This window comes from Oratosquilla oratoria, chromosome 5 (assembly GCF_046742065.1).
Source record: "Oratosquilla oratoria isolate Oo_2021 chromosome 5, ASM4674206v1, whole genome shotgun sequence".
In the NCBI taxonomy this organism is placed as follows: Eukaryota; Metazoa; Arthropoda; class Malacostraca; order Stomatopoda; family Squillidae; genus Oratosquilla; species Oratosquilla oratoria.
In genome coordinates, this window is record NC_134781.1 from 80425593 (window position 1) to 80447650 (window position 22058).

Here is a 22058-nt window from a genome sequence, read left to right on the forward strand (position 1 = left end):
TATAATATTTTTCTTTTCTTTCTTTCCTTCTTATTTTCTTATCTTTTTTATTTTTTATTTTCCATAGTTTAGTTTATCCTGGACTGCCTTGGCATCCACACCAGTGTACTGACATATCATGTTGTGTTGTGTGGCAGGGGAGGAGGAGGATTGGGAAGCAGAGCTACAAGAGGACCTGCGCGAGTTTGAAGTTGTAAACAACACCAAGGAGGATGACCAACAGTGGGAAGAAGAAATTCAAAATATGATCGATGACGAAGACTCATCCGACCTTCGGTAAGGAGGCCCAACTCCACATTTTGATGCAGCTATGATGACCATACTACACAACATCCACCACGGAGTTTCAGCTGTCAATACAAAGCAAATTTTTTATATAAATATAGAAATGGGCTGCTTTGCTATCAAGCTATTGCGTTTCTGCATAAGAAATTGTGATTTCTTGAAATATTGTTATTCTTCTAGCAAGATTCTAGATAGCAGTTACCCTTGAATGTATACTCCAGGAAATTTATTAAATGGGAAATGATTTGATCATGTGGTGTGTGGCCGTGGGAAGGAAACCATTGTCTTATGTGGATGATGCAAGTGTCAGTGTAGTCAGTCTCTCTCAAAAGTTTCTGCTGTCTCTTCTGTATTTTGCTTTCTGTGGGGAGGGACGGCAGCCACGTCATTCTGTCTCTCCTCACTGGAGAATCCAGCAAAGGGCAAGGAGAGCCACATTTACTGGACCAAAGAAACTTTTGAGAGAATCTGTAACAACCAGATGACACCATGAAACATCTGAAGTTTTGCACACAGTAACTTTTGTGGATTTTGGTCAAGTAATAATAACCCGTGTGTCATATATGAACCATAAACAGGTGTGGCTTCCATAGTGACACGGCAGTTTGTCCCATCACATCCAGAGGTGACACAATGACATTATCAGCACAATAGCCAATGAGCATTCCTTATTCAGAGTACGTAGAGTTTCTAAAGATGATAGCTTGGACAGACTTGTGTATAGTGCTACAGGATATTTATTATTATATATATTATTCATATTGCTTCCATTGTCATCAAATATATCAGCACTTTATAGCTTCCAAATTAAAAGTTATCCATATTAAAAAGGTTTGATTTATGCTCAGCTAATCATTCCTGATATCTATTATGATTGTTAGTTCAAAAGTTATTGTATATAATATTTTTAAATAGTGTTTATGTCTATTAATTGATTTTTCCTGACAGCACTGTAGGCTTACGTGGACAAGGTGCCACTCTCAACTTGCTACAAGTTTATTCCCACAAAATTAATTCCCTGGGCACTGCTATTGTGCGCAGTCCTCAGTCACTTGCTGAGGAACCTTTGCTTACGGTCATTCTTAGACTACTATGGAAATTGTTAAGGCAAATTGTGTCCAATCTTCCCTAGCTGAGTCACTGGGGTGGCATCATTTGCAAGACCCCAACTCAGCAGTGAACTTGAAAACATTGTTGGGGTTGGATGACAATACCCTTCACACTGGACCTATGGCCACTAGACCAAGTCTCATTTGGCCACAAGACCATGGCTTATTTGACCACTAAGCCATGGATCATCTTGCCTCCTTGTGCTCTCATGTTGAGGTACTCAGGCTCTTCATGACAACTCTTGACATTTTTTAACGAAAGTTTCCAAAGCCAGCAAGATAAAGATGTCCTTTGCACTGCTGTGACACATTCTTTCACGAGTTGATGAGTAAATGAGGACCTTCTATTCAGTGGAAGGGCAGAGAAGTGTCCAGTGGCCATGGCAGGCACAGCACCTCATGGGTGTTTGAGGAAGTGCCTGGGAGGGACTTTGCCCTTGTGTACGCAGGTTTGCTTGTTCATGTCTGTTGACTAAATGTGTGGCAGCTCTTGCTGCTGTGTGATGTAGAATTGTTGTTTCCCCGTGTTACATGATGGTACCTGTAAACAATAAAAGTGGAGAATGAGGAACTATGCCTTTCATTTATACCAGCATCAGCCACAGCAGTAAACAGCTTAGCAACATTATTTGTCAAGTTAATACTAACAGTAGTGATAGTAACTTCTCTTGCATTTTATTTATTCTGGCATCAACTACAACAATATAAGTTTATAAGTTTCAATTTCTAGCTGTGATGGTAACTACAGAATTATGTATGTTGTTCTTATAGAAAGATTTGTTGGAGACATAAAAATAATAGTAGTAGATGGCAGTAAGAGGAAGATGGGATGAGTATTTTAGAATTGTTAAATGTGAAAGAGGATAGGGAGGGAAATGTAATTGCAGTGGGAAGCAGTAAGAAAATGACCATGATGAATGAAGAAGATGGAGGAGAAATAAGGAAAGATGTGATGAGAGCAGGTAAGGCACCTTGGTTAGATGGATGTCATGCAGTGTCTAAAAATGGGAGGTACAGTGATGGTGGACTGGCCAGTGAGGTTGTTTAATGTTTGTCTAAAAGAGGGTACAGTGCCGGATTACTGGAGGAGTGCCTGATTAGTTTTGCTATACAAGGGAAAAGGGGACAAATGTGAGTGTAATAGTTTCAGAGGGTTCAGTTTATTAAGTATTTGGGAAGGCTTATGGGAGAGTTTTGATTGAGAGAATTAGAAAAGGAACAGAGGGAGTAATTGGTGAGGAATAGTGTGGGTTTAGGATAGGCAGGGGTTGCGTGGATCATATTTTTGTTATAAGGCAGATATGTGAGAAAGATTTAGGAAAAGATAAGGATGTTTTTTTGGTCCTTTTATGGATTTGGATAAGGCTTATGACAGGGTAGACAGGAAGGCACTATGGTAGGTATTGCATATTTATGGGATAGGAGGAAAGCTGTTAAGAGCAGTAAAGAGTTTTTAATAGAGTTAGAATTAGAAATGGAGAGAGTGAGTGGTTTGGGGGAAAGGTAGGACTTAACCAGGGGTGTGTTATGTCACCTTGGCTGTTCAATTTATACATGGATGGGGGGTGCAATAGGTAAATGTAAGGGTAATGGGCTGGGGATTGGAGATGGTTAAAGAAAATGGGGAAAAGTGGGAAATAAGCCAATTGTTGCACTTGTAGCAGTATCAAAGGAGGGATTAAGGGAGTTAGTGATGGAGTTTGGGAAGGTGTGTGAAAGGAAGTTGAAGAAAAATATGAGTAAAAGGTGATGAGATATGCAAGGGGAAAAGATGGCAGCAAATTGCAAGCGAGTGTTAAGGAAGAGACTGGAGGAAGTGGATAGCTTTAGATACCTAGGTGCAAATGTGACAGGAAAGGGAGTGGAAATGGAGGTAGAATGTAGATTGAGAGAAGCAAGTAAATGCCTAGGAGAATTAAAAAGTGCAATGCAAAATAGACATTTGGGAATGGATGCTAAGAGGAGATTGAAGGGATGATTGTGCCAACAGCACTGTATGGGGACAGAAACATATAACTTAAGAGAGGAAGAGTTTATATATGAGATGAAATGCCTGAGAAGTATGATAGGGGTTACTTGGCTGGATAAAGTGAGAAACAAGGAGGAGAGTAGGGATGGAAAGGGAGTTAGGAGATAGGGTCGATGAAAGAGTATTGGGATGGTTTGGACACATGGAAAAAATGAGTGAAGAAAGATTAGTAAAAGAAGTGTGGAAGGCAGAGGTGGAAGGAGTGAACATGAGGGGGCAACTAAGGATGATATGGATGGGGTAAAATGAGCATTGTTGAGGAAGGGAGAAGACAGAAGATAGGGGTGAGTGGAGAATGGTTGTGTATGGATGATGCTGTGATGCATGGATGGGAGTGGGTGGAGGATGGGGGGTGAGGGAGTATATGTGAATGATATTTTGATGCAGCCTGAAGGGATTTCTCCCCATCTCTTTTTCTGCATGAGGGGATGGGGACAGGGAGTTGCTGATTAAATGAAGTGCCCTTGCTGTGGATGTGCTGTATCTTGCAGAAATGACCCATCATCCAGGAGGAGCCAAGAAAAGAGGGGGGGATGGGTGATGAATGGGAGGGGAGTGGAGTATGTTAGGGATGGAATGGGTAGTAGTGATTTTTATGCCTTTGTTTTTTGGCTACCTCCCTTATAAGGGGGAAAAAGCCTTTGGTATATGTATGTGTATGTATGTATCTTTTCATTTTCCTACAGACTTCTCTTCCCCTCCCACAAATACTGATTCTGTGAGAGCAGGTAATCTTTTCTAGGTAGTCCATAGTCCACCCACTGTTTTGGAAAGAGCGGCTTAGTGTGACACTCCTAGATTTGCCTAGGCAAAGCCAAATGGAAATACTTGCCATTTGAGTGGACAGGAGGAAGCAACTCTAAACTATTTCAGGGTCACAGTAGGGGCAAAACATTGCTGGTTCCAACTTTGAGAGTCTGCAAGGAAAAATAGTGATTTTTGTCACAATACAATGGCAGTGACAATGGTGACACAAAGTGATGCTCCTAGATTTGCTTCGAACAGAAGAAGCCAAATGAAAATATTTGCCAATTGAATGGACATGGAGGAAGCAAAGCTATTCAGGGTCACAGTAGAGGCAAAATATTGCTGATTACAACTTTTAGAGAGCCAGGGGGGGAAATAGTGATCTTTGTCACTGAAGTTGCTCATGATAAGAAACAAAAGATCAAAATTAATTCTAGTTTGTTTAAACCACAGAATGTCCTTTTTCACTAATAATAGCAGATTTTTAAGGTTTCACCCCCAAAAAGATAATGCCATTAAAAAAATTGATCAATGTAGATGTTTTAGAAGAAAAGAGAAAAAGGGGAGGTGAGTCAAGTAAAGAAGAAAAAGTAAAAGGCCCAGATGGACAGATTTTAACCGATAAGGAGGCAGTAAAGGGAAGATGGGTGGAGTATTTTAGAGATCTGTTGAATGTGGAGGAGGATAAGGAGGGATTGGTGGTAACAATAAGTACTTATGTCCTGTTAGCCCTATCCCTGGAACTATTGCACTGTTTCCTGGATTTAAGGTCAGTACTCGCTATTGCTCTCAATTCTTTTCACTTTTTTTTTTTTTTTTTTTTTTTTATGACATTAAGCTGTACCTGTTTGCTAGGGTGCGTAATCCTATGTTTAATACACTACACTTTGAAATATTGAAATCCATATGCCATTTCACCGACCATGCAAACAATTGATCAAGATCTTTGTGCAGTTTCCCACCATCTTTCCCAAACTTAATATACCTATTTTACCATTGTCCACAAACTTACTATTATCACTAATTCCATTGTTGAAGTCATTTATATACATAATAAACAATAAAGGACTGAAAATTGAGCACTGGAGAACTCCACTAGTAACACAACCCTATTTGGATTTTACATTGTTGTGGTGACTCATTTTCTGTCATTAATTCATGATCTAATCCAGGGGTTCACAGCCTTGCTTGGCCCATGCACCCCTTTCATCATTTGTCAGAATGTCATTCCTCCCTCCTTTCCAAGATTGTCTGTTTCAAAAGGTGCATTCTAAATGTACAATATTACTTAAAATTTTTATTTTTTCCAAATTAGTATATATACATTTACAATTTTACATGGATAATGTTTATAATGAAGTTTTACAAATTAAATGCAAATTGTAAATATTAATGGATATATAAAACTTGAATAGAAATGAAATATTTTTTATAATTTATAATGAACTACTTAACATGCCAAACTGAAGCTAATGGGTCAGCACAGGTATAATTCCAGCCCAGGTGACAGGCCAGATAGGCCAAAACCTATAATTGCTTTCCTCACCTCGTAAGCTTTCTGTGGTCACAATTCACCCCCAGAAAACCCAAAATTCCCCCCTGGGGGTGAATTTCACCCATAATGAGAACCCTGAACCCCTGATCTAATCCATTCAAACACTTTTTCTTTTATGCCATGGGCTTTGATTTTATACAATAATCTTCCTGAATGCTTTGCTAGTCAAGGTATATAACATCGTAACTATCATTGTTATCTGCCGCCTAGTAGACATTTGCGTAAAAGGATGAAATTGTTTACATACGACCTACCTATGGTGAACCCATGCTGCTGGTTACGAATCAAATTATGCCTCTTGATATGATCCCTAATACTATTTGTTAGTAACAATTCCAGTATCTTACCAATAAATGACATCAAACTGATTGGTTTATAATTGTGCATATAAGATTTATCACCCTTTTTATATACAGGAACAATGTGTGCCTGTTCCCCAATTATTAGGCAAGAATCCAGATTCAACCGACTATTAAATGCTTCTGATAAATGTTCACAGATTTCAAATTTACACTCTTTTACCAACCTAAGAAAAATTCATCTGGACCTGGGGATTTTGTAGCTTTAAGTCTATCAATCAGTTTGACTGCATTTTCCTGGTTAATGCTAGTTAGTCTACTTCTTAGGTTCCAGTCAGGTACCATATTTATCCTCTCTTTTGTAAATACTAAGAGGAAATATGAAACATTTCGCTATTTTTCCTCATTTATTGCACTTGTCACACTAAAATGGTAAGGTTAAACAGAGTAACACCCCATGGAAAAATTATTCCTATTGTCTCGAACATCGAAGTATCTAATGTCCCCATGTACACAGAAAATAATGCATGGAAACTATACTTCTTGTTATCTATTCAATAAATTCTGACATTAGCGCCTGTTGTCCAGTGCTAAAAATCAGGGCTATAGGGCAGCACTTCTACCGCCCAGTCAATTAGCTACTTTAGGCAATACCTATACCACATATATTTCTACAAAAGATTAGCCTAAATTCATGCACATAAGTGCGACATGCATAAGGGTCATCAGGCATCCTCCCCACGAATATAATTTTGATACCAGGGACTTTCATCTCGAATGTGGTGGAAGATGAAATTATGAATCTCAACCCAATGTTGGGCTTGGGCGATACTATAGAGATGTGGTTGGTCGCTGCCATAGTTCACAACTGCCCCTTTTCGTCCTGTTAGTCTCGCCACATGAGGAGGAAACCTTTGCCACAAATACTCGAAGTGTGGCGTGTATGGAACTTCGAGAAAATGGCCTAAACCGGGATAGAGAACAGTTTTTACTTTGTCTGATCGCCCGTGAGCAGTCAACCGCCCCTGTAAAACTTGGAGGCTCTTGTCAATGTGCATGGCATCCTTGTCACCCCCTATGGCTAAAAAGTATGTGTCTTCATCTGCTTCTTCCACAGGCACATTGTATGGATACTCGGGCTTTAGTTTGTTACTAAAGACTTTTTTATCTATGAAAACCTTATCGTCTTTCTCTTTAAAGACTAAGTGAGTGCCATCAATAGGATCTCCTTGATATTCCCTATCTTTGTAAGACATACGGCAACCAAGGATATAAGGAAATCCAGCTATGGTGACCACAGCCTTAACCTTATCCATCCAGGCTCCACATGCGAGGGCTAAGAACGAACTTTGACAAATGGAGACAAAGCCACATCTGTCGGGGATGACGCCAGGCTGATCCAAGATGAAGTCCACAGCTTCCTCGAAATACTCCAGTTCTATCCGCTCAAGATCTTTGGGCAAGTCTTCGAAGTCAAAGAGTGCCAAGACAAGGGATGCAATCCCTCGCGACGCTAACAAGGCTGGAAAGAAAGTAGACAAACTATTATGTCAAGGGGTGTAATTGTATTATCAACAATTCTATTAAGGAAGGATAATATAGAATCGATTTGGGTGAAGATTATAGGCAAGAATAAAAAAAATTATTATTGGCGCTCTATATAAACCTCCTAACCTCAGCATTTAGCAGAATGATCCCCTGAATCATGAAATTCGTAAGGCATTCCAGTGCAAAAAAGTTGTGATCATAGGAGTTGTTTTTTTTTACTATAGAAACATTAACTGGGAAATTTTAGTAGGAGATCGGGGAGTGCAAACTTTCTTAGATGTGGTGCAGAATAATTTCCCAAAACAAATTATTATCGATCTTACAAGGGGGAGAGAATACTCTGGACTTACTTTTAACTAATAATGAGCACCTAACAAGAAACAAAAGTGGAAGATAGTCTACGTTCTAGCGATCATCAAGAAATAATATTTGATATTATTTGGGAAGAATTAAATAGTACGAATAACGTTTTAGTACCGGACTTCAGGGGAGTTAATTTTGATAAGATAGTATTTAAGACACTTGGTCACTTACGAGACCGACCCAGGGGGCTGTGACGGGCTAAGATACACGGCCAGTCCAGACGTCATTAGCGCAATCAGATGTCAGGTCACGGAGGGTAATATGCGTACCTTGGGTCAGGTCACTTACAAGCGCAAGGCCAACAACACGGTCAGTGATTTGGATGAAATGTACAGTAACTGAACAGCTCTAATTCTAAATGCACAAAATAAATTTATTCCCATCAACTCAACACGGAAGAATAGTAATATTTCCAAATGAATGACGGATAAGCTGAAATGTGAGATCGAAAAGAAAAGAGGACTTTACGCAAGAATAAAAAACTGGAAGACACACCTTGAATCCGAATATGACGACATGGTAAGACTGGTTAAAAGGAACACGCGCACAGCGAAACGTAACTATGAAATTAAGGTTGCCAGACAAACGAGATCCAACCGAAAAGGCTTCTTTCATCTCTACAGAAAAAAAGGAAATTATAGGCCCAATTAAAAACGACGAAAATGTCATGATACATATACCAAGGCTTTTTCCCCCTTACAAGGGAGGTAGCCAAAAAGGGAAAGGCATAAAATCATTTCCACCCATTCCATCCCTGAATACACCACGCACCTCCACCCTCCCTCTAATCTGAACACCTCCTGGATGACGGGTCATCCCTGCACCTTGTCCACTGCCCTGGGTCAGAAGCAGTGTCACAAGACACAGCATATCCACAGCAAGGCCGCTTCATTAATTCGGCGACCCCCCCTCTCCGTGCCCCCATTGCATAAAAGGAGAGGACGGGGAGAAATCCCTTCGGGCTGCGTCAAATTTTGCTCACACATACTACCTTATCCCCCACCCACCCCCGCCCATTCCACCTCATGCAATCACAACATCATCCATATACAACCATTCTCCATTCACCCGTCTTCTGTCCTCTCCCGTCCTTCCTCAACAGACATTCACCTCTTCCCCAAAGCACCCTTCACCCCATCCATCCACCTCATCCTTGGACGTCCCCTCATGTTCACTCCCTCCACATCTGCCTTCCATACCTCTTTTACTAGTCTTTCTTCACTCATTCTTTCCATGTGTCCAAACCATCCTAATATTCTTTCATCAACCCTATATCCCACCTCCTTTTCCACCCTTGTTCTCCTCCTCACCTCCTCATTTATTTAAATGTCATGATAGAATCGGAAAAAATGAATGAGGCGTTTAACAAACATTTTCATTCGGTGTTTACTAAGGAGAGGTCAAATATGTAGTGGGCACATGTCAAGTGTATTCTGTTTGTAATGTATAAATATGTACAAATGTATAATTGTGTGGAACCATGTAGCGGATTTCCGCACATGGATTTACATACCCGCGAATGAGTTTTGCCTGACGCCAGGGTGGCGTCAGTACTACACCAGCCTTAGGCGAGAGAACACATTGTTCTCTTTAATATTACACTTTAGTATTATTTCAGTGTCTTATTACCCACCATATTATTAGATTGTGGCAGCGGATAAAAAAAAAAATCATATTTTGTGAGGCATTTCAGTGACGATTTAATTGTGACATGTGCGCAAGAGCAAATGACCTCTATGGTTTCCCGGTTTTTTCGGCAAGTGTGTGTGAGTGTGTGCGTGTTTTTTTTTTTGTTTTTTTTTTTTTATTATCCTTTGAGAGACGCTTCCCGTAGATGGGGGACTTCTAGCGTCTCTCACAGGGTATATAATTTTCCTCTGGGCTTGCCAGCAGTTGTATCAGACTAGGGTAAGAAATGAAAGAAACAAAACGGAACCGTCTTTCTCTCACCACAGACGGGCAACCCAACATTTCTTTTCTCACTCATTTTTACAGTTAGTTTCGATTGCAAATGATTGACTATTGCGGAAGTGCAAAAAGTGAAAATGTGGACTGCTTAGTATTATTCTGCTGGACATTGACTCGCGCCATTTCGCCTCCAAATTTAAGATCGTCTCTGCGCCACTAGCTACTTTAACATCGTCCCAGACTATTATCATCGGTGTGTTGCGAGATTTCTCAGCGTATTGCTGCAGTACTTCCAGCAATACCAATATTGTGCACGTGGATGTTGTCGGATAAGCATTGCGTTCGGAGTCCACATGGGATTTCATACTTGGCGTGTTGTTGTCTGTCATATTGTACGTATATTTCCCTTAATATATATTATGGTCACCCCTTTATTAATATTTGTTTTCTATTGTTCTTTGTATCCTAAGCTGAGGCTAATTTCACTTTGGCAATAGTGACCTTTTATATAATTTCTTATAATTCCGTGTTTTTCTAGATGTGTGTGAGCCATGATCACGTGCGTAACTGTTAATCGGGAGATAATTCCAGTGTGGATGAAACCCATAACTGCATTCATTTGTCTCCCTCCAAGCAGACGACGCCAGCGCTCATATGTGTTTTATCCCTGGAATCTCCAACCAAGGCTACTCCCAATGTTAACCTTTTGCATCAGGATCCCTCTGTTGTAAAGTTCTCAGGTGTAACCATTACTAACCATCACCTACCACGCATGTGATCCACATGCATACGACAGAGCACTCGCATTCAGCGAGACTCCCCTCTTGCTTACCTTGCTTTCCCTGAACAACCACCTTACCACATATCTAACGCAGCAGAAATCAGACAAACAAGATATTGCTGCCAAATGTCACCAGACTAACCCATTAAACCCCCTTTATTATACCTATCCCTATTATATTACCCATAAGCTAACATATATATAACATACCTAACCATACCCACCAACTATACGACTAACCCTCATATATAAAACTGACCCCAATGTATAGAATAGCGAGACTAACGCCTTTACTTACGACAACCCACTAACCCCCTATATTGACCGAGGATAATGTAACCAAGAAAGGAGACCTGGGCAGGTCAAGAGCCTACCAGCAAGAGGGCTGAGCAGGTCGATGAGCCTGCCAGCCAGGTGTGCCCTAGGTCAAGGCCTGGCACTTATTGTGCCTGGCACTTATTGTATATTGCCTACAGGGCCCATATATACATCTGTTGTTAATAACTCTAGATTCTGTTGTTATAAATGAATAGAAGAAACTCTGGTTTTGGAGTTTATCTCGCCCGCATTAAGTCCACCTTATGTAACCTACGACAGTCACCAACCAAACAAGGGGTTACACAGGTGAGGATCCTAATTATTCAGCATCTGCATTTATTCAACAATGTTAGGATAGTATCATCAACATGAACGTCATTACAGGGTCAGATCTATTTTCTTTTATACGGTTTCAATTTGTACCTAACTCATTAGCCTCTGAGATGATGTCAACTTTATGCGTCAACCCTAGAACTTTAAACTATAAATACGCTACCTTCAGGGCAAATTTTCTTAAAATGTTTGATGCAAACCTGGTAGGTGATAATTTTCTCTGGTGCTTCAGGTTGGCGGGCGTACTCGTTTCCTCTATGGGCACTGAAAATCTTATGCGTGCTCAGGCTAGAGCCAATACGGTGGCCTCTGAAGCATTGGATTCATTGATACATTCAAAGGTAGTAGATAAAAATTCTATTAGATTAAATACATTCCGACTTATTTTGGAGTACCTATTCTACATTTTGTTCCTCACTCCATATGAGCAAAAGGTTGCTTCTTCTCTTAGTTATCAGACAAAGCTTTCTAAAAAGTTAAAAGAATAGCCTCATCGTGCCTTGCTAGCTCCTATACTACCTAGTGATTCACAGCAGACTCCGGAGGTTCCTATTTCTCCACCACCTCCTCTGTCTTTGACACACACACAGAGCACTCCTTCATCTCCATCTGTATCTACCGTATTTACATGCACGTATCGTAACAAAGTAGTTCATTCCAGTGTTTTCTGTTTCCTTCGTAAGCGCCATGAACAAAATTCTAAGCAGACTCCTCTACGTATACGTTTCACTAATTCCTCTTCTAGTATCACACATGACTTTTCAAGAACGTCATTTCAGCCTCAATCTAGCTACTGTCTTGTCCATGGACAGTTTAGCCATTTTTCTGACCAGTGTTACAAGATTTTGAAGCATAGAGCACAAAATAGATCAATCCCCAGGCATACTCAGTCCCATTTTCACAAGCGCCCGTACCAGAATCCCAAAGACTGACTAACAGTGGCCAGTCCAAGATCGTTCCTTTAGTGGGTGCTGTCTCTTCCCAACTCCTTACCTTTCAGTGTTATATGGACCAATTACCTATCTCTGTAGCGATAGACACTGGGGTAGAATGTGGTCTTCTTAGTTACAGAGCATATTCTGCTCTCAAGGAATTGTACAACGTACCATTGTTACCTTCTTGTAGTGCTTTGCAAATTGTACAAGACTCTCTTTTTTCTATTCTTGGATCTATTTGCATTCCCTTAAGGTTTTCTTCCCATACTAAAGTGTTTCATGTTAACTTTGTGGTAGTTTCTGATTTCATACTTATGTGTGATTGTCTCTTAGGCTTTGATACGTTAGCAACTCATGCCATGGATATATCACCTCGGCACCGTACAATTACTTTCGATAACAATGTCCTTTCAGCAATAGACAAGTCAGTTTCTATACATAACTCACCTTCTGTCCATGGTCTGACCAGGCAGTCATCTTCCAAGGGTTTATAACTTTTAGGCCCCCCTGTATTTTCTTGTGCTGTTGTTGTAGGTGAGCACTATATTGGTCCTTCTAGTGCAGTTTGAGTCCCGGTGCGCATTTCAGATGTTCCAATTGGTTCTTACGTCTTATCTCAACATGACTGTTCGTGTTAGACATCTTGCATTGAAGAGTAATCTTTCCACTGTTTGTGAGGACCATGTTACCACTGCCTTGATAACCAACCTTGGTGCACCCATCACACACTCTTCTGGTATTCATTCGGGTTCTTTTGATGTCGTTAATATTGACACTGTCCAGGATTTACCTATCATAGCAGCTTCTATTCAATCGTCTACAGAGCTCATTTAGCCTCTCAGTATGCGACATATGTAGGTAACATTTATTTTCCTGAGATAAGAGACCATTTCTTTGAACTGTTAGTGACACATTGTCAAGCTTTGGCTTTACTTGGAGAACAACTGGGAGTTACTGATTGTGTTGTCCATAGTATTGATCTTAAACCAGGGCTGCGTCCAGTCTACGTACCTTTTTATAGGTTGCCTCATTCTCATAGACTTGTAGCCCAGAATCAAGTTGAGTTGTTGAGTGTGGGTGTCATCCAAGAGTCTTCCTTCTTGTGCCCAAGAAGAACGGATCATTCTGACCTGTTGTGGATTATAGGCGTGTCAAAGATGTCACAGTTCCAGATCATTATCCTTTGCCTGTGTTGAGTGATCTTCAGTCCGAAGGATCAGGTAACACAATTTTCAGCACCTTAGACCTAAAGTCTGGCTTTTGGCAGATTCCTTTGAAAGAAAAGTGTCGTAAAATCACGGCCTTCTCGACTCTGTCAGGTCATTATGAATAGTTCCTTTGTCCCATAAATGTATAAGACCAGCATGCTTGCGATGACACCATCAGCATATTACCTTTCCCCTAAGATGACGTGAGCATGATGTTTCGTTTACCCTCAGCGCCACTTACCAGATCTTATCTCATTGAGTCCACCGCCGCCTCCAAAAGTATCCAGAACTCCTGGGAAGGGCCCAGGTCCGGGGGGAAGGAAGAGTGTTCCCCGGATGCGACCCTGTCGTACCGGAATCCGGAGAACCCCGGGGGCCATGACATGTCTTTCGAGTTCACAGGAGGCGACTGCCTCCGGTCGAGCTCGCTCGCTCTCCGCGAAGTGTGCTTCAATGGGTAAATGATCCTCATACAGTGACACGTGTACCTGTTCTCATAGAAATAAATGGATATTTGAAACACTTACACTTTCCAAATATGTTCAGTCAACCAATCGTTGCCCCGAGTTTCATGAAATGGAACCCCCCCCCCCCACCCAGCCCCACAGTGGCTAGCAACGGTCTTGGGACCCTTCCACAAATTTCTCTGGGAAGATTGGTCAGTTGGTTGTGTTGTATCAGTGCAGGACTGTTTCTATATCAATGGTTGAAAGCAGTATGTTGGGAGCATTTGGCAGCTGTTAGCTCTGTATGTGTGAAAAGGTGTAATACAGTTGAATCTGAGATCCTGGGTCCAATTCGGGGATCAAGTGTCAGCACCTCAGGGCTGCACATTTGATGGAGGTCATGGGGTTGATAAGTTTTAAAAGTGGGCAGCATCGCTATCCATTTTACAGGACCACTACATACATCTCTTCATACGTGTTATTGTTACAGTCAAATGGAAGTGCGCATACTCACAGTTTCCGGTGTAACAGCGTCAGCCTTAATGGCTCTAGTATATTTTCTTACTCCGGGAGCAGGGCTGAGCGTGGTCAGGAGACCCATGGGGAAAACTCCCTCATATGAACCACCAACAGAAAAATCACGGCTGACGTTGACTTCACCCTTGTCATCGGCCACGTAATGAGCGTGAGAAACGAACTGTTTAAGGAATCAAACACCTTTATAGAACTGGTACGAACACTAAATTACTCTATAGTCTCATGCATCTGCTTGTCTACACACATCAAGAACATATAGGCATCAAACGAAAATAACAGATCCATCAAACCCTTACCTCCGCAGGTTCCTTGCCCATTACAAGTGATGACTTTAACGTCACGGGAGTTCTTGGCTCGAGTCCCTTGACAGTAATTCTTGGGGGCACATCATACAAGCAGATTCTCGGCGAGATATTGAGAGAAATCTGTGATATCGGCTGTGTCAATTTGGAGAGCTCGCGTGTCGCATAAGATGCCTTTGAGGAAGCTCTCAGGGCTCGGCCTAGCGATGGTCCAAATTTCAACATGATTTCCTGGACAGACAGTTTGATTATAACAGCGATGAATCATGCAGAATACTTAGATTGTTAGTTAAGATATGATAGGAGTTTCCTTTTTATGAAACAAGGTGTCACAAATAGCTTTTTAGTACGAAGGTTTTGGTAGTGAACAAAAGGTTTGGGAACAATGTGCAATAATTCTTCAGAGAATTACTTACTCTTTCGTACACAGATTGGTCACCAAAAATGTATATTAAGTAGGAAAACGACCTCCCCCGTACTTGAATCGCAGATCTTGTTAAAATAAGTAATTGGAAAATAGTGGAAAGTCTTACATATAATGGTGTGTTGGACACTCAGTAGTGTATACAAGGAATTTTTGAGGTAGGTAGTACCTAAATTCTTTCAAAGAATGTCATGTGGTACTGATATTTAGCCACTTGACCAGATGTTTACGGACCATTCAAGACTTTTGTCAACAACAGGTCACACGCCTAGATGCGAGAAAACCCAAGCAAGCAAATAACCATTTATGATGTGCCAGCCATTGTGGGAACTGCCTTGCCAAAAGCCATGATTCAAGCCAACATCATCGAGTCATTCAGATGTACTGGAATCTGGCCTGTCAACAGAGACATTTTCTCAGGGGCAGACTTTGCTGGTTCACTTGTCACTGAGCGACCACTGCCGACACAGTTGCCAGCACATCATCGTGCCCACCCCCTGCCCACATCCAACCTGCCAGTGCAACCTCTGACCCCATGGCCTCATCCACCCCCACAACTTCATCAACCAAACCCACCAGTACTTCATCCAATGCCAGGCCAGTGCAGATAAGCAGCAGCTCATCCTGTCCTGTCCCCCCACCGACACTTCCTGCTGTTCCTCCAACCTCACTTTGTACCTCCCCCCAGCAGATGGCATAGAACATGCATCATCGTGCTCTGCTCAGTTCGACCCTCACGCTGTCATGACCATCCCCCATGTCGAGCGGAAAGACACAGCCTCCAAAAACGATCGCCGAAAGAGGAAGAGTGAGATTTTGACGGTCTCTCCGGTCAAGAATTTGCTGACCCCCACCAAATTCTAAAAAACCTCTACCTCCACTGCAAAAGGCAAAGGCAAAAGCAAAGTCGGCAACAAGAAGGGTGGGCCTCAAAAAGGCAAAACATCGAAGATCGTGCAGTCTTCCTCTGAGTCTTGGTCAGATTTAGAGGACTCCTTCTGCACCATTTGCATGGAGGCATACGGGAACAGTCGTCCGGGGGAGGGTTGGATTGCCTGTTCATTATGCTGACATTGGGCTCATGAAGAATGCACAGACATTGGTGCAAGAAATTTTGTGTTTGTCTGCCACAATTGCAATTCTGATTAGATCTGTGCTTTCGTATCGACACACCCCATTTGGTAACATTTTGTCCCGGTACTCGTAACAACTTACCCCACTACCGGGGTAAAAAGTTACAAAATGGATGTTAACTGTAATCAAGTATTTTAGAACAATGGAGTAAATCAATAAAACTTGCCCTCTCTTATGATGAGCAACATATTACATGGTAAGCTTGTCAAATTTTGTTATGAATAAAGCATTTTTGCAGATATATTCTGAATTTCCTTAATATTGTGACCTTGTACCCCGTCTTACCCTACCACCTGTGACCAATGTTCCCTCCATTTTTTCAGTGAGTGTGCTTGTATGAAAATTTTACTTACTCTGAAAAGTATGTGCCCAACCATGCAAGTCACCATCTGATCATTTAAGCAAATATGGACAACTTGTAAGTTTGTATTACATATTACCTCCAATTATTGGTTTGACGGTTGGCAAGTAACCATATTTTTAGAGAATCTATAAGTTGATGTTTGGGTGGAACTTCTTTATTGAATGAATTTTAATATAATTTGAAAACCTCGTGTGCGCACATATTTTCTTTGTGTGCGCTAGTTGTTGTAAAACATGTACGCGCTTAGAGGGGACGATGCCCGTAACCCTTTTTAGGTTACGCAAGGGTAAAAAGGTCGAGAAACGCTGCTCTAAAGTGTAGATGCGAGTAGACAAAGACCGGAAGAGTTTGGAGGTTCCGTATTCTGGTCTTAATGACGTCCTCCATCGTGAACCTAAGTATTCATATCTAGACTTCCCCAAGGCGATACGCCAGTATCAATAGACCGAATAAACTAGTTTAAATCCCTATTATTCAAGATCAGACATACACGAGTGGCGAAACTACTGATACCGATGCCCAGACACGGACAACTGACGTCACAGACCCTGTCCTTGAATCCTCTCCAACTTTTTTATCTTATCGTCCCCTTCACTTAAGTATTCGTCATTCAAAGGCTTCTCCCCCTTACACGGGGTATAGCCAAATGGAAAAAGGCACAGTAATCACTCCTACCCATTTCATTTTCCACACATTCTACTTCCCTCCACCCTCCTTCCTCCCTATATTGACACCTCCTGGAAGACGATTCATACCTGCATGCTGTCCACTCCCTTCAATCAGAGGTGTTGGCGCACATTCACGTCAAGCACTTACCATGAGATAAGTAATGTTTTATTTTCTGGCCTAGCAGGGGGGGTGGATGATGTTGAAGGTTGGAATCACACTCTAGGAGTACAATATGAAATGGAATTAATTTGAATAATACACGATCAATACATCAATGTTCTGTACAGAGTATACAAATAAAACTATATATAAATACATTTCATAATACAATGGCCATTCTTGAATGTGATATAATCTTTACAATATACGATTTTATTACAATAGACGTACAACAATGATCCTACCAAGATTACAAATCTTATTTACAATAAAGCTAAACGCGTGCGGGGGAAACTGCAGCAGTGACGTGTTGCCACAAATATGTCGTCTACATACCGTCGAAATATCAGTACCACATGACCTTCTTTGAAAGAATTTAAACCAAAAGACTATAAACTAACCGAGCAAGTGGGTGTGCCCCACATCTATCATAACTATTTCTTCCCTCCATTTCACTCTTTCCTTCCACTTCACCCCCAAATCCCCCCTTCCCTCCCTCTCACCCATCTTATCTATCCTGCCCTCCATCCAACCAACCAACATATTGTAAAAGATATCAGTCCACAAGACCATAAAAATAACCGAGCAAGTGCCTCTGCCCCACATCTATCCTATCTCTAACTTCCTTCCATTTCATTCTTTCCTTCCACTAAACCCCCGATCTCCCCCCTCCCTCTCCCCATCTTATCTATCCTCTCCTTTAACTAACATATTGTAATATGAATTAACCAAATAAGACTGCCCCACACTTATTACAACTCTATTTTCCTTCCAATTCATTCTTTCCTTGCACAAATCCCCCGCTCCGCCATTTCACCCATGCTGCACTGTTCTACTATTATCTCAAACTATCACTCCCTATCCCCATCTCCCCCATCTTATCTGATATGCCCTGAATTACTTCCAAGAATGCCAGATTGGCGTTTTAATGCCAAATATTGCATTCTTGGCATTTCTTTTAAATGTGTTTTGGCAGGAAAATTTGTTAGGTGGCATTTTTTTTTTGCGTTTTTAAATACCCGGTCGTTAAGAATGACAATCGGGAGGTCCTGCCTATGGATAAAGTTGACTTTGGAGCTAGATTTGCCCATGAGGCATAAAGTCATTTAGAAAAAATAGCAAATGAAAGTACACTGCTTTTCTTTCATCAATGAAGCCATACTGCAGTTAGAAAGGCACCTTCCTCCCACTCAAAATACATTCAAGAAGTTGTCAGCATTGAGCCCAGTAAAGGTTCTTAATCAGTTAGAGAGGGCAAAATTTCAAGATCTCCCCTTCCCACATTTCATTAAAAGTAACTTTGGTAAAATTGAAGAACAGTACTGGAAAATTTTGTATGTATACTGGGGTGATGAACCTGTCTTCAATTCAAAATACCAGAAGACAGTACAGCCTTTTGGGTTGGTGTAGGTTCCAAAAAGCTAATAGGCTCCCACCCTTTCAGAGAAATCTCTGAATATGCATTTTCATACCTAGTGACCCCTGTCAGTAATTCTGTGGTTGAAAGGGTGTTCTCACATGTGACTATGTGAAGAACAAGTTAAGAAACAGGATGGGAGTGGGAATGTTAGATGCAGTTATCCATACCCGCACGCATCTACATTTCAGAGGGAATTGTTGCAAAGATTTTGTGCCTAGCCAAAGGATGTTTCTGCTCTTCTTCAGTGAAAATATGTGTGAACGGAGTGGTGCACAGGGCTGCCAGGTTTTCTACCAGAAAAAATGCCAACTTCTGACCAAATGCTGCCAAAAACTGCCAAATTGATTTTAAAACATGCCAAATAATGCCAACCATTACATTTTCTAAGATTTTTTTTTCATTTTGGTTTTACATGTGTAGTTGAAAATAATGTGTACAACTACAATTACAATATGAAAAATATTTTTTACTGTTGACTAGCCAATATAATTATAACAATACCACATGATATAACCAAGATCAATTTATATCATTCATGTACATCATTTAATTCAAGTGGTACTGTAATAAACCACCATCCTCTGTTATCAATCTACTTTCAAGACTGTGTGAATAGGAAAGAAAGATATGAACTTCCAAAATAAAATATACCATACTCCATATTATGTGAGAAAGAAAAAATATTAACAACTAGAATAAAATGTATTCAACGTGTCCTTTCCCAGTTTCAGATCAGGCTAACGGTCATTTCTTTGTAATCTTTCCTAGTGTTTACTTTATGTATTTATAATCATCCATTTCTTTACTATTGTCACAATTGAAAATGCTAACTGTGATTAGCGAAACGTGTTGTATCCTGTTCTACCCATTAGATGGCTTCTATCGGCAGCTTGGTTTTTTCTTTACCTCTCCATGCTAGAGAGATCTTTAGAAGACTTGAAACTCTTCATCGGAAACTCATCAGAGCTCAATTTGCTGTTGCATACAATTCTATATGCCTTAAAGAAAATATTTTGCCGCGTTACTCCAATATATATATATATATATATATATATGTGTGTGAGTGGAAGGGTGGTGAGATAATATATATATATGTATATACATATATATATATATATATATATATATATATATATATATATATATATATATATATATATATATATATATATATATATTATTTGGGAAGAAAACTGACATCAAGTTATTTTAACGCTAGAATTTATATTGACAAGTGATTCCTGAAAAACTTCCAGTCACTTTACGTAAAATCAATTTAATATGAACTCGCTTGGAAATATAGGATTAATATAATTTTTCATTTGACGTCGTATAAAAAAAATCATATAATAGAATTCCATCAACAATGCTATTATAAAACGTATTAAGTAACTCTTTATAAAATATCATATTTTGTGAATTGTAAGATATTGCACATTCATCAGCACAATAACGTATTGGAAAAGATAATGACCGACAGAAAAGCAAACTGTACAGCGAATAGCTTCCTACTATCGAAATTAGTTGGAGACATATTACGAGAGAAAAAACCTGCACCTCCATTATAAATCAAAATCATGTAAAAGAGGACCAAATGTTGTATTTCTGGTACTTCAAAATACCCAGGTATCCTAAAATAGTTAATCAAACTAACATCATGACACTGAGTCAGGCTGACTCAGCTAATCTTACCGGTCGAAATATGTCGGTGATGTTTATTGTTCATGGATTAGTTTCTGTATTTTCTATCTATGACTACAGCTTTTGGGTGTCTAGTTCAGCGTTTCTCAAACACGCACATATTCTTGGTTATTGCAATAATATGATATAGATATCCTATCTACCCTATTATTATGATGAAAATAAACTGAGAAAGATATGGGTTTTTTTTTGTTTTTTTTTTGCGCAGAGGTTCCTTGCGACATGCAATTTATTTTAAAGGTTACGCAAGGGTAAAAAGGTTGAGAAACGCTGCTCTAGTCTATGAAATAAGACGGCTGACACTGGACTAGTCGACTGTACAATTCGAAAATTGTCACTATTGCTAAGATTTATTTATTTGAATTCTATTTACTTATCTATGTATTTAATTTCATCACTAATGTTATATATACGTTTTTCTATCTATTTTTCATCTATTCTTATGCACTCGATGGTCACGTTTCTCTATTGGTGAATATCCAGTATTCGCGTAATTTTGTTTAAATGGAATGTATCATCCAATCAGACAAAATCATTCCTACACAACAATACTGGTATATTTTAATGCCGACTTGTTTATTTAATATTCCATTTCCTGTGTGAGTTCTAGTTTATGCTGTTGCCCAATTTATCAGAAGTCTTCGCGCAGTGTTCCTATTTCAAAACTGCTAAGACATTCGATTTTATATGATTTTGTTTTTTAATGCTTGTAGAATTTGGGAGTGAAATTGCGACCATTAAGGTGATTTCAAATACAGTCCGTCTTATAAAAAAAAATCTATAAACTGCTGCATTCTTTAAATATAAACCTACAAGTTACATTCCCTAAAAGTACTTACGCGTAATTGATGTATCACACGGTTTGGATATGTAAATCTACTAATTCTATTAACCTCGGGTAGTTTTGCTTCATCAGCAAAATCTTTTACAGCTGTAGATCACCTTTGTACTTCCCAGCCTCCTTGAAAACTTGACTCTTCAGCGATTTGCCTTCTGACTGTAGCCGTTGGTGCGCACGAGATAACTGACCAGCAGTGCTTGCACAAAGGCAGATCGGTAATTCCCTGGATTCATGCTGAAAAATCCCTAGATTGAACACAAATATCCAGGCTAATATTCAGGGCTGCGGAGTCGGAGTCGGAGTCGGAGGTTTTAGCTGGAGTCGGAGTCGGATTTCTAAGAGTACTAGGAGTCGGAGTCGGAGTCGGAGTCGGAATTTCTTTTATCCGACTCCGACTCCTTAGTGTTAAAGGCTTTGTTGAGTGTATTGTCTGGGTCGAGTCGTCTCATGTCACTTAGTTGATATGGGTAACGTTTTCTTGTGTTTTTGTACTTCAGTTGTAATTAGTAACAATACTGGGCAGGATAGGTAAGATGGGGAATTTGGAGGGTTAGTGATAGAAAAGAGTGAAATGGAAAAAAGTTGCAGTCATAGGGCTGATTAGATAAGATGGGGGAGAAGGAGGAATTTGAGAGTTTCGTGC

The 22058-nt window shown here is 40.2% G+C and overlaps 2 protein-coding genes across 9 annotated transcripts in view; one reads left to right on the forward strand and one right to left on the reverse strand.

Moving 5' to 3' along the window:
- Positions 1–1965, forward strand: part of Sap47 (Synapse-associated protein 47kD) — a 175177-nt gene extending 173212 nt beyond the window's left edge. For 4 of the 6 annotated variants that reach the window (XM_076185533.1, XM_076185531.1, XM_076185535.1 and 1 more), the window contains one exon: positions 138–1965. Coding sequence is in view for 4 of the 6 variants with exons in the window: in XM_076185531.1 (XP_076041646.1) it covers positions 138–280 (143 nt within the window). In the remaining 2 variants the exon portion in view is untranslated. Of the gene's footprint in view, positions 1–67 lie in introns of all 6 variants that reach the window. The other 2 variants (XR_012966415.1, XM_076185534.1) reach the window with 2 other exon arrangements.
- Positions 1966–5770: 3805 nt separating this feature from the next.
- LOC143025600 (acyl-coenzyme A thioesterase 3-like) lies at positions 5771–21652 on the reverse strand. Of its 3 annotated transcripts, none has more exons than XM_076185528.1 (5): positions 21517–21652; positions 14698–14934; positions 14379–14561; positions 13660–13906; positions 5771–7546 (listed from the first exon to the last, which is right to left on the reverse strand). In XM_076185528.1, the coding sequence occupies exons 2-5, from the start codon at positions 14926–14928 to the stop codon at positions 6750–6752; spliced, it is 1458 nt and encodes a 485-aa protein (XP_076041643.1). In that variant the 5' UTR covers positions 14929–14934; positions 21517–21652; the 3' UTR covers positions 5771–6749. The 3 variants fall into 3 exon arrangements, with proteins under 3 accessions (XP_076041643.1, XP_076041645.1, XP_076041644.1); XM_076185530.1 differs by having other exon boundaries at positions 21468–21612; XM_076185529.1 differs by having other exon boundaries at positions 21414–21607.
- Between the last annotated feature and the right edge of the window lie 406 nt (positions 21653–22058).

Excerpts from the sequence above, each read along its gene's own strand:
- LOC143025600 (XM_076185528.1), bottom strand. The coding sequence starts at position 14,928 with ATGTTGAAATTTGGACCATCGCTAGGCCGAGCCCTGAGAGCTTCCTCA. Across the intron at positions 14,562-14,697 it reads TGGGCAAGGAACCTGCGGAG|TTCGTTTCTCACGCTCATTA; the intron begins GTAAGGGTTTGA and ends TTCCTTAAACAG. Across the intron at positions 13,907-14,378 it reads ACGCTGTTACACCGGAAACT|GTACACGTGTCACTGTATGA; the intron begins GTGAGTATGCGC and ends CTATGAGAACAG.